Source organism: Oncorhynchus kisutch, linkage group LG29, assembly GCF_002021735.2.
Source record: "Oncorhynchus kisutch isolate 150728-3 linkage group LG29, Okis_V2, whole genome shotgun sequence".
Taxonomy (NCBI): Eukaryota; Metazoa; Chordata; class Actinopteri; order Salmoniformes; family Salmonidae; genus Oncorhynchus; species Oncorhynchus kisutch.
Window position 1 is genome coordinate 7,464,589 of NC_034202.2, and position 12,520 is coordinate 7,477,108.

Here is a 12,520-nt window from a genome sequence, read left to right on the forward strand (position 1 = left end):
CCAGGTGCTGCAGACTTTTCTAGTGCCCTCGCCAATTCGTTGATATATATGTTGAAGAGGGTGGGGCTTAAGCTGCATCCCTGTCTCACCCCATGGGTCTGTGGGAAGAAATGTGTGTGTTTTTTGCCTATTTTAACCGCACACTTGTTGTTTGTGTACATGGATTTTATAATGTTGTATGTTTTTCCCCCAACACCACTTTCCATCAGTTTGTATATTAGACCCTCATGCCATATTCAGTCGAAGGCTTTTTTGAAATCAACAAAGCATGAGAAGACTTTGCCTTTGTTTTGGTTTGCTTGTTTGTCAATTAGCATGTGCAGGGGGAATACGTGGTCTGTTGTACAATAATTTGGTAAAAAGCCAATTTGACATTTGCTCAGTACACTGTTTTCACTGAGGAAATGTATGAGTCTGTTGTTAATGATAATGCAGAGGATTTTCCCAAGGTTGCTGTTGACGCATATCCCATGGTTGTTATTCTCTCGCTCTGTCTCTCGTTCTTTGTCTTTCTCTCTCTCCCATCTCTCTCTCGCTCTTTCTCGTTCTTTGTCTCTCTCTCTCCCATCTCTCTCTCTTTCTCTTTCTCTCTCTTCCTGTCTCTCCCATCTCTCTCTCTTCCTCTCTCTCCCTCTCTCGCTCTCCCATCTCTCTCTCTCTCTCTCTCTCTCTCTCTCTCTCTCTCTTTCTCTTTCTCTCTCTTTCTCTCTCCCATCTCTCTCTTCCTCTCTCTCTCTCTCTCTCTCTCTCTCTCTCTCTCTCTCTCTCTCTCTCTCTCTCTCCCACCTCTCTCTCTCTCTCTCCCATCTCTCTCTCTCTCTTTATCTTTCTCACCTCTTCCTTTCTCTCCCATCTCTCTCTCTCTCTCTCTCTTTCTCTCTCTTCCTCTCTCTCCCATCTCTCTCTCTTCCTCTCTCTCTCTCCCATCTCTCTCTCTCTTTCTCTTTCTCACCTCTCTCTCTCTCTCCCATCTCTCTCTCTCTTTCTCTCTCTTCCTCTCTCCCATCTCTCTCTCTTCCTCTCTCTCTCTCCCATCTCTTTCTCTCTCTTCCTCTCTCCCTCTCTCTCTCTCTCTCTCCCATCTCTCTCTCTTTCTCTTTCTGACCTCTTCCTCTCTCTCCCATCTCTCTCTCTTCCTCTCTTTCTCACCTCTACCTCTCTCTCCCACCTCTTCCTCTCTCTCCCACCTCTTCCTCTCTCTCCACTCACAGTCATCATCCATATTCCTGAATGTTTCCCATGCAGCGCCAGCCAGTGTAATGTACTGCGTTTTACTTCATATATGTTTGTGCATTCCAGCCCAAGGAGGCCATTAAGACGCAAGCCAGCTAAATCTGGCAACCTCGTGTGTCCTCAGCAGTGTTTAACCCTATTTCCCCTATTTGGTGCGCGCTGGAGAAAACGAGAGACGGAGAGATGGAGAAGGAGGGAGTGAGAAGAGAGAGATTGTTGAGAGTGAACTGGAAGCAGTTGTCTTGTGCCCTGATACATCCTGTTGTGCCTGATGACAGGAGCAAATTGCATTAGACCTAGAGCAAGCTAAGTTGTCGATAGAGAGAGAAAAAGTCTACTGCTCTCTTTTGAAAGACCAGTGCAGGAACATTAGAGTGTGTCTCACCGCCCAGCTGGCAAGCAGGTATCAGGCCACTGCTGAGTCTGATCCAGCACACCACTGTAGACAAGCCCATATCAAACTATCAGACCTGTGTTGACAGCTAATGCCGCTAGCAGCCCAACAGAACTGACTGTAGCCAACAGACATGCATGCTGCTGTTAGTAGTGCTGGCTACCAGGGTTGTGGTCAATTCCAATTGAATTTGAAATTCCAATTCAATTCTTGAATTTACTCATGAAGTAAAGAATTTACGTTCAATTCAATTTGAATTTCACCAGTCTTCAAGTTATGGAATTGGATTTTAATTGGAATTAGACTCTTTGGACTGTTTGAATTGGGATTGATTTGAAATTGTAAAAACATGTCACCTTTGGAATTGAATTGGAGTTCAATATTTCTACATTTCCCAGTTAATGGAATTAATGCACTTAATATCAAACCTTGACTGCAGTCCTAAATAATTTATACTTGTATTTTTCCAGGTAAAGCTATGATATTGAATTGGGAATTTAATTATTGGAATCGACCAAACATGGAAATGGGAGGGATTTAATTATCTCTAAATTCAAAGACTGACCTGGAATTTTTATTGAATTCAATGTAATTTACAGGGAGATGGAATTGGAATGAGCCCCAACCCTGCCGGCTACCTGCTGCCATTAGCCCCCTATAGAGCCGATGTGTAACGTTCCGTTTGAGTAGCATCTGTGTGAGGCCTGTGTGAGGATGCACTAAATGGATCAGAGGTCACTAGTCATCTCAATCCTAAGGGCTCGAACACACCAATAGCGTCTGCCTGCTTAGAGTACCCTCGTAGAAAAAAAAGGTGCTATGTAGAACCTTAAAGGGTTCTTCGGCTGTCCCCATGAAGAACCAATTTTGGTTCCAGGTGGAACCCTTTTCGGTTCAATGTAGAACCTTTCCACAGAGGTTTCTACCTGGAAACAAAATGGTTAATATGAGGACAGCCTGTCACGCGCGTTGTTGTAAGAATCGGACCAGAATGCAGCGTGGGTTGGGTTCATCATCTTTATTTAACATGAACCTGTAAGAAAAACCAATAAAGAAACTAACGTGAAGCTATGCAGTGCTCAAGGCAACTATACACAAACAAGATCCCACAACCAACAGGTGGGAAAAGGCTGCCTAAGTATGATCCACAATCAGAGACAACGATAGACAACTGCCTCTGATTGGGAACCATACCAGGCCAACCTAGAAATAAATAAACTAAAATGCCCACCCTAGTCACACAACGACCTAACCCAAAATAGAGAATAAAGGACCTCTAAGGTCAGGGCGTGACACAGCCAAAGAACCCTTTTTTCTAAGAGTGGACTTGCAAACTGATTTTGCATTTAGAATCACGGGAAAATGTCGGAAGTCAGACGTCAACAATGTGCTGAACGAACGACAAATGGGAGATCTACAAATAGGCAGAAAAATAAAATAGGCAGCTCGCTCTGCATGCACCCTGCTCATGGCGCTCTGAGTCTGAGTGTCCATAGCAATGGCTCCGCTTGGGCTGCTCTGCTCAATGACGAGACATGAGAGAGCGGGGAGTGTTAGCTACTTTTTCGTCATTCTAAACGACAAGACTCAAGGAACATAATTATTTCCTGTGACATAAAGTCTCCTGTCTTTATATTTGACGTGGTTGAAGCACTTCTGACACCATGTTATGATCTTAGTCAGATACGACCGTACTGTGCAGCAGAGAACCAGCAAATGGCTTCACATCAAAATGCTAGTGATGAATTTTGTGATACCCGAGCCACGCCCGTACCCTTGTTATTGATGAGTAAAGAGGCTCTATCCGGCCCTAACCCGATGTATAATGTTGGGGCCCGTCGGGCTAGGGTCGGGTATCTCTACATCAAACATCACCTTCATCTCTCTCTTTCTCCTTCTCTCCATCTATCTTTCAGCCCCTCTCTCTCTTTGTCATTTTTTTATTTCTCTCTCTCTCTGACTCCCTCCATCTCACTCCTTACTTTCTCTGTACTGTACTCCCTCTCCATCCCTCTTTCTCTCTCTCTCTGACTCCCTCCATCTCACTCCTTACTTTCTCTGTACTGTACTCCCTCTCCATCCCTCTTTCTCTCTCTCTCTGACTCCCTCCATCTCACTCCTTACTTTCTCTGTACTGTACTCCCTCTCCATCCCTCTTTCTCTCTCTCTCTGACTCCCTCCATCTCACTCCTTACTTTCTCTGTACTGTACTCCCTCTCCATCCCTCTTTCTCTCTCTCTCTGACTCCCTCCATCTCACTCCTTACTTTCTCTGTACTGTACTCCCTCTCCATCCCTCTTTCTCTCTCTCTCTGACTCCCTCCATCTCACTCCTTACTTTCTCTGTACTGTACTCCCTCTCCATCCCTCTTTCTCTCTCTCTCTGACTCCCTCCATCTCACTCCTTACTTTCTCTGTACTGTACTCCCTCTCCATCCCTCTTTCTCTCTCTCTCTGACTCCCTCCATCTCACTCCTTACTTTCTCTGTACTGTACTCCCTCTCCATCCCTCTTTCTCTCTCTCTCTGACTCCCTCCATCTCACTCCTTACTTTCTCTGTACTGTACTCCCTCTCCATCCCTCTTTCTCTCTCTCTCTGACTCCCTCCATCTCACTCCTTACTTTCTCTGTACTGTACTTCCCTCTCCATCCCTCTTTCTCTCTCTCTCTGACTCCCTCCATCTCACTCCTTACTTTCTCTGTACTGTACTCCCTCTCCATCCCTCTTTCTCTCTCTCTCTCTGACTCCCTCCATCTCACTCCTTACTTTCTCTGTACTGTACTCCCTCTCCATCCCTCTTTCTCTCTCTCTCTGAAGGGGAGCAGTAGAGGTAAACTAAGATGACTCACAGTATCACATCCCAAAAGTCGCCTATAGTTTTGGTTTGATCACCCCCCCCCCCTGCTAATAGCAGTAAGGCCAAATACATTTTTTCATCATATATATATATATATATATATGTGCTTTTTATGACACTTCAAGGGGTCTTAAAGATCAAAATCAAATAGCAAAATGATCCGTGATTTGACCTTCTTAAAACAATTCCTTCTTAAAACAATTCCTTGTTGCTTAGTAGTTTCGTTATCCTAACCTGTAATTTACTTAACCTGCTACTGGGGCCGAAGGAACCGTTAGTAACAGTAGAGCCCGACCAAGTCAGATAGACCTCATTATATTTTCTGATGTGACCTTCCAGTGACTTTGAGCTCACAAAAGGAAACAATATTTTCAAATCGTAATTGTTTGTGTTGTGCCTTTTTCTATTGCATTTGACAAGCGTTTAATTACATTTCTTGCACATAAACTCAGCAAAAAAATGAAATGTCACCCCTCCCCACCTACCCTCACCCTTCCTCCTCCTCACCTCATCTCCCCTTACACCTCTCCCCTCATCCTCCTTACAGCCCATCAGCTCCCCCACCCATCTTCACCTCACCTCACCTCACTTCTCATCCTGTGCCAGCTGGCAAATAGAAATCAATGGCTGTGGAAACAGTAAGAACCTATATTGACTGACACCTTCCCAAACATGAACCCAGCTGAACCCTACATGCGTCAGGTCTATAGATTGACCCTCCTGTGTGCAGTAATGTGTAGATCTATGGGCGCAGTAGTTGGGTAATGTTGAGTCCATGTTGAGACTGTCTATTAGTATGTTATACGCGCTCACTGCAAGAGAGGAAAACTCACAGCAGCCTGACAGACTGTCGGGTCGAAGGATTGCACAATAAAACTGCAGGAGGAACTCTTTCTTACAAAACGCCAGCCAGATCTACTAATGCACTCATGTCTCCTCTCTTCTCGTCTCTCTCTCCCTTTCTCTCTCTCCCCTTTTCTCTTTCTCTCTCCCTTTCTCTCTCTCCCTTCCTCTTTCCTCTCCTCCTCTCTCTTTCTCTCTCCCTCTCGCTCTCTCCCTTCTCTCTCTCATCTCCGGCTCCCTCTCTCCCTCCCTCTCCCTCCTCTCCTCCTTTCTCTCTCTCTCGCTCTCCTTCTCTCGCTCTCCCTCTCTCCTCTCTCTCTCTCTCTCCGCCCCTCTTTCTCCGCGGGCTCTCGACTCTCTCATCTCTCTCCCCCCTCGCCTCCCTCCTTCTGTCTCCTCCCCTCCGCGCTCTCTCTCTCTCGACTCTCCTGCTCGCTCTCGCTCTCTCCTCTCTCCGCTACGCGTTCTCTCGCGTCTCTTCTCTCGGCCTCTCGCTCTCCTCGCCGCGCTCTCATTCTCTCTCCTTCTCTCTCTCTCTCACTCTCCCTCTCGCATTCCTCTCTCTCTCTCTCTCTTACTCTCTCTGTCTCAGTCTCCGGCCTCGCCTCCTCTCGCTCTGTCTGTGATATGGTCCATTACAAACTGCAGGTTCTCCTTATTGTCTGTCTCAGGTCCATAAGATCAACAAAGAGGAAGCTTCCCAGTCAGGTAAGCTACACTCCCTCTCTCTTTAATCTTTTAATTCATCATAAGGCCACTGATGTAACTTTCAGGGAGACAAAATCCCTGAACCCCCCCCCGTCACGTAAGGATTTCAGACAATTGATCTAAAATGCAAAGTTGAACACTGAACCCTCATAGGCGACGAGAAGTGAGACCGTTGTCTATCTTTAAGAAATTGTCTCAGTCCAAATCTGGGTCATATCGTCCGTCATCCTGATTTCTTTCTTTTCCCAGAGAGCCATTCCCTGCGTCACAGAGACAGGAGGAAAGAGTCGGTTGATACCAGGTCAATCAGCTCACGTGGCAGTGATGGTGAGTGTGTATGAACACCAGGGTACTGTGCGTGCGTCTGTGAGAAATGGTAAGAGAACACTGAGTGAGGGATCTCAATGGAGATAGGGGAAGACAAATATAGAGACAAGAATTTTAAAAAATTGGTCATTTAGCAGAGACTCTCTACTGGTCCCCCTCCCCTGCGAATTGAACCCACAACCCGGGTGTTGCGAGCCACCCACTAAGCCACACAGGACCTAAGGAGAAGGACACAGAGAGAGGGGGAAGATAGAGAGAGGAAGGAGGTAAAGAGAAAGGGGGATGAGGAGAGAGGGAGGATCAGAGAACAATATGAGTCAGATTACAGTACATTATGGAAGGCAGTTGAGCTGTTGGCCTCTGATGACATCCCCCTCACTATGACGCAGCTGTTGCTATTTTCATTAGCTGGGCTGAAGTGGTCCTTCTCTTGTCCTCCAACTTCTCTTTCTCTTTCTCTCTCTCTCTCGTCTGAATTGACAAGGGAAGTCCACAACAGCAGATAAAGGATATCAAGGAAAGATTCTGAATGGTGGAAGGGTTGAAGATCCCTCCCAACGTGTTCTCCAATCTCATAAAACATTTCAGAAGAAGACTCAGTGTCATTATCCTCGAAAGAGGAGGGTGCTAGACTCTTGAAAACAGGTTCAAAATTATTGGCACGCCTATCTGTTTTCCCCCAGTTGTTTTTATTACTTGTTAAACTAAATATCTTTCTCTGAGCAATTGTATTAGTATAAAATAATATAATTCCTCAATTTTTTGGAGTGTACAATTATAGCTCACTGTTTGTATAATTTATTTTATACTGTCATTTTTTTGCTCGTATTTATCAAGGGTGCCAATCATTTGGGACCCAACTGTACATAATACATCATTGTACAGAGCAGCCTGCCACCACAGGTCCAGTGGTCTGATGTGCCACGTCTGTCGTACGTGGTTCAGTTCACAAGCTCATATAATATCAGCTAGAATGAAATGTTTGACTGGACGAAGAGCATATTATGGTACTAGCAGTCCTGGTAACTTGTGTCTTGTTGTCTCCAGCACCCAGTCTGCAAAACCGCCGGTACTCATCTGTAGCCAGAATCCACTCTATGACCATAGAGGCCCCCATCACCAAGGTACAGTGCGCACAGACGCCACACACGCACCCACACTCACATGCGCACGTTATCCTCGCGGGAACCTAAAAATGAATTTCCATTCAAAGTCCTATTTTCCCTAGACCCTTACCCTTACTTACCCTTAACGTAACCCTAATCCTAAACTTAACCCTAATCCTAAACTTAACCCTAATCCTAAACTTAACCCTAATCCTAAATTTAACCCTAATCCTAAACTTAACACGTAACCCTAATCCTAAACTTAACCCTAATCCTAAACTTAACCCTAATCCTAAACTTAACACGTAACCCTAATCCTAAATTTAACCCTAATCCTAAATTTAACCCTAATCCTAAACTTAACACGTAACCCTAATCCAAACCCGAAACTTAACTTCTAACTCTAAACCTAACCACTAAACCATTTTTTTTAACCCTAATTGTAAACCTAAACCTAACCGTTAATCTGAAAATAACCTTGGTCCTCGTGAGGACATGGGAAATGTCCCCGTGACAGAGAATTTTCCTTGTTCTACTATCCTTGTGGGGAATTTGGGGGGATTTTAGGTCGCCACAAGGATAGAAGAACCAACCAACCCACACACACACACACATTCCCCTCTCCTTTCCCACTCTGTGCTCCTTCCAAACCAATAGAGGATGTTCCTAGAACCATACCTGACACTCCCCGAAGCAAGCGTGAGGACGAGGACCTATCAGAGGCAGTAGAAAGCTCAACAGATCTTCTCAGAGCCCTCTCAACCACACCACATTGGCGAGGATCTGGGACACAACAAGTGTGGTTTGAAGTTCCCATATTGTTGGCACATAACGTCTAGACGACCCAACTGACTATTGATGGTTCTCAGAATGTCACAGGAATGTTCCCGGAATCTGAGAATCCGAAGGAAAAGTCTCCAAACGGTGTTCTCTGAACATTTACAGACATTCTTGGAATGTTATGCAATTTCAAGCTGTTTGCAGTTCTGTGGCCAGTGAAACTTGAAGTCGATCCGTCTGACTGAACAGTGTCCAATAAACCTGATTGGCAAGCATCAGCCTTGATTACAACGTCAGGTTTGACCTGACGATTCTAATGATTGTGACAACAGAGTTGAAAGATCTGTCAGTCTAATCTGACTCTAGTGCCAGTCTAAGTTTTTTTTTTTATATCTAATTCACTGATGAGAGTTCAACAGGAATGGATGGTGATTTGATGGGATAGGTGAAGGCCTTATTTAATTGCACAGATCTGGGATCAGCCTATGACTGAAAGCCTCTCCAGAGACCAGAGTGTAACTCTAGGCTTTATGCTGTTCCTATCTTCTCTGACTAGCTGCTTCATTTGTCCATTTGGTTCCCGACATGATTTCTACGGCATCACATGTAGAGCTCCCTGAAACAGGCTCAAAGAAAGGCACTTTCTGTCTGAAGAGTGAAGTTTCCCTTAGGGCTGTGTGTGTGTTAAATCAAATGTAACTGTGTGCTACATCTCCCTCCTTCTCTCCCTCCTCCAGGTGATCAACATCATCAACGCGGCCCAGGAGTCCAGTCCGGTGTCCGTAGCAGAGGCGCTGGACCGAGTCCTGGAGATCCTGAGGACTACAGAGCTCTACTCTCCTCAGCTGGCCTCCAAGGAGGACGACCCACACACCAACGACCTTGTAGGCGGTCTCATGAGCGTGAGTTAGGGGCTACACACACGCTCTCACACACACACACACACACGCATGCACATGCACACTCAAACATACTTACACACACACACATACACACACACACTGAGATCTATTAAACCAAGTTAAGGGATCATTCACAGTGATCAACGTCCTGAAACAGAGAGTTATAGACTGTTTGTCGTACAGGGAATGTATCTCTCCTCACCTCTCCTCATAATCTCTCCTCACCTTTCCTCATAATCTCTCCTCACCTCTCCTCATAATCTCACCTCTCCTCTCCTCATCTCTCCTCACCTCTCCTCTCCTCATCTCTCCTCACCTCTCCTCACCTCTCCTCATCTCTCCTCACCTCTCCTCACCTCTCCTCTCCTCACCACTCCTTTCTCCGCTCTCCTCTCCTCACCACTCCTTTCTCCTCACCTCTCCTGTCTTCAACTCTCCTCACCTCTCCTCTCTTCACCTCTCCTCACCTCTCTTCACCTCTCTTCATCTCCCCTCACCTCTCCTCAACTCCCCTCCCCTCCTATTCTCACAAACACAATACTCAAACACAAGAGTTCCTGAGTTATGTGGGATATGTCTCGTTGGGTGAATTAGAATGCCGGAGTCAAATAAGTTGTAGTTAGCCAGATTTGGGATATACAGTACCAAAAGAGAGTGATTTGTCGTCTTTTTCCTTCTGCAGGACGGCTTACGGAGACTGTCTGGCAACGAGTATGTCTTCTCCAAAAGTACTTTTCCAAGTAAGCACCAGTCTGTTTCATCATAAAACATCACATAAATGTGATATTTATTCATTATCCTACCAGAATACTTCTGCTACTTACATCTAGGACCCTGGAGTTCACTCTAATCACACAAACTGAGTCTAATCATGTGTAGTTTTAGTGGTATATTTGGGTTGCATAATGTCTTTTTTTAAATATTTCATGAAATGTAATAACACTGGAAGCATTCACAGTACTACACATGATGGGGGACATTTAGTGTATGGACCTCTGTCTATCTGCAGAGTGATCGAAAATAGAAAATGTCTCAGATCATTTATTTAATCAGTTGGAGTCTAGTCCATCGGCAGTCACTGGCAGTCGTTGCGTAATCCACTTATATTTGTTTAAGTCATGATGGGAGAGATAATTACGTACGTCTTCTTTCTGAGAAATGGAAGGACACTGCTGAGAAGTCCAGAAAAGTCCTCTCCTGCTAATCTTAAGGAAGCAGCATGTGCTTTTTTCCCCTTGCACTTCTTAATAAACCTTAGTAGACTTCTTAGTAGACCTGTATTTGACCCTTTACCATGAGGCAGTGCTGCTAAATAACTTAGGGACACAGCTACATTGGAAATTGTTGTTGTTGCGTATTGCTCTTAAATATCCCAAATGCAATCAATCGATTGATCAATCAATAAATCAATGTTTTGCATGCGCGTGAATGAATGGGTGTGTGCATGTGTGTCTACAGATTTGAGCCAGAGTCAGCTGGCCATCCCAGTAACGCTGAATGACATCCCTCCGGCCATCGCTGAGATGCTGGATGACGAAGACCAATGGGAGTTTAACATCCTGGAGCTGGAAGCTGCCACCTGTAAGAGGTACGGAGGGAGAGGGAATAGATGAGAGAGAGGGGGGGGTGGATAGATGAGAGAGAGAGAGGGGTAGAGACAGAGCTGCATTTCCTATTACACTGTGACAAATACTCAGACCTAAGAGAATATTTATTTCCCAAAATTATAACTCAATACAAAGAATTTGAAACTACAAAAGATGAAAAGCCAAAATGTGCAATTTTGGCAGCCAAATACAGTGGGGCAAAAAAGTATTTAGTCAGCCACCAATTGTGCAAGTTCTCCCACTTAAAAAGATGAGAGAGGCCTGTAATTTTCATCATAGGTACACTTCAACTATGACAGACAAAATGAGGGAAATAAATCCTGAAAATCACATTTTAGGATTTTTTATGAATTATTTTCAAATTATGGTGGGAAATAAGTATTTGGTCAATAACAAAAGTTTATCTCAATACTTTGTTATATACCCTTTGTTGGCAATGACAGAGGTCAAACGTTTTCTGTAAGTCTTCACAAGGTTTTCACACACTGTTGCTGGTATTTTGGCCCATTCCTCCATGCAGATCTACTCTAGAGCAGTGATGTTTTGGGGCTGTTGCTGGGCAACACGGACTTTCAACTCCCTCCAAAGATTTTCTATGGGGTTGAGATCTGGAGACTGGCTAGGCCACTCCAGGACCTTGAAATGCTTCTTACGAAGCCACTCCTTCATTGCCCGGGCGGTGTGTTTGGGATCATTGTCATGCTGAAAGACCCAGCCACGTTTCATCTTCAATGTCCTTGCTGATGGAAGGAGATTTTCACTCAAAATCTCACGATACATGGCCCCATTCATTCTTTCCTTTACACGAATCAGTCGTCCTGGTCCCTTTGCAGAAAAACAGCCCCAAAGCATGATGTTTCCACCCCCATGCTTCACAGTAGGTATGGTGTTCTTTGGATGCAACTCAGCATTCTTTGTCCTCCAAACACGACGAGTTGAGTTTTTACCAAAAAGTTATATTTTGGTTTCATCTGACCATATGACATTCTCCCAATCTTCTTCTGGATCATCCAAATGCTCTCTAGCAAACTTCAGACGGGCCTGGACATGTACTGGCTTAAGCAGGGGGACACATCTGGCACTGCAGTATTTGAGTCCCTGGCGGCGTAGTGTGTTACTGATGGTAGGCTTTGTTACTTTGGTCCCAGCTCTCTACAGGTCATTCACTAGGTCCCCCGTGTGGTTCTGGGATTTTTGCCCACCATTCTTGTGATCATTTTGACCCCACGGGGTGAGATCTTGTGTGGAGCCCCAGATCGAGGGAGATTATCAGTGGTCTTGTATGTCTTCCATTTCCTAATAATTGCTCCCACGGTTGATTTCTTCAAACCAAGCTGCTTACCTATTGCAGATTCAGTCTTCCCAGCCTGGTGCAGGTCTACAATTTTGTTTCTGGTGTCCTTTGACAGCTCTTTGGTCTTGGCCATAGTGGAGTTTGGAGTGTGACTGTTTGAGGTTATGGACAGGTGTCTTTTATACTGATAACAAGTTCAAACAGGTGCCATTAATACAGGTAACGAGTGGAGGACAGAGGAGCCTCTTAAAGAAGAGGTCTGTGAGAGCCAGAAATCTTGCTCGTTTGTAGGTGACCAAATACTTATTTTCCACCATAATTTGCAAATTAATTAATTAAAAATCCTACAATGTGATTTTCTGGATTTTTTTTCTCATTTTGTCTGTCATAGTTGAAGTCTACCTATGATGGATATTACAGGCCTCTCTCATCGTTTTAAGTGGGAGAACTTGCACAATTGGTGGCTGAC

The 12,520-nt window shown here is 44.8% G+C and overlaps 1 protein-coding gene across 1 annotated transcript in view; it reads left to right on the forward strand.

Annotated features, from left to right (window-relative positions):
• The window catches only part of LOC109874287 (high affinity cAMP-specific and IBMX-insensitive 3',5'-cyclic phosphodiesterase 8B), a 105,512-nt gene that overhangs the window by 76,501 nt on the left and 16,491 nt on the right, over positions 1-12,520 (forward strand). The window contains exons 11-16 of the mRNA XM_031809542.1: positions 5,999-6,035; positions 6,285-6,362; positions 7,410-7,486; positions 8,986-9,150; positions 9,833-9,890; positions 10,609-10,738. Of these exons, the coding sequence (XP_031665402.1) occupies positions 5,999-6,035; positions 6,285-6,362; positions 7,410-7,486; positions 8,986-9,150; positions 9,833-9,890; positions 10,609-10,738 (545 nt within the window). The remainder of the gene's footprint in view (positions 1-5,998; positions 6,036-6,284; positions 6,363-7,409; positions 7,487-8,985; positions 9,151-9,832; positions 9,891-10,608; positions 10,739-12,520) is intronic.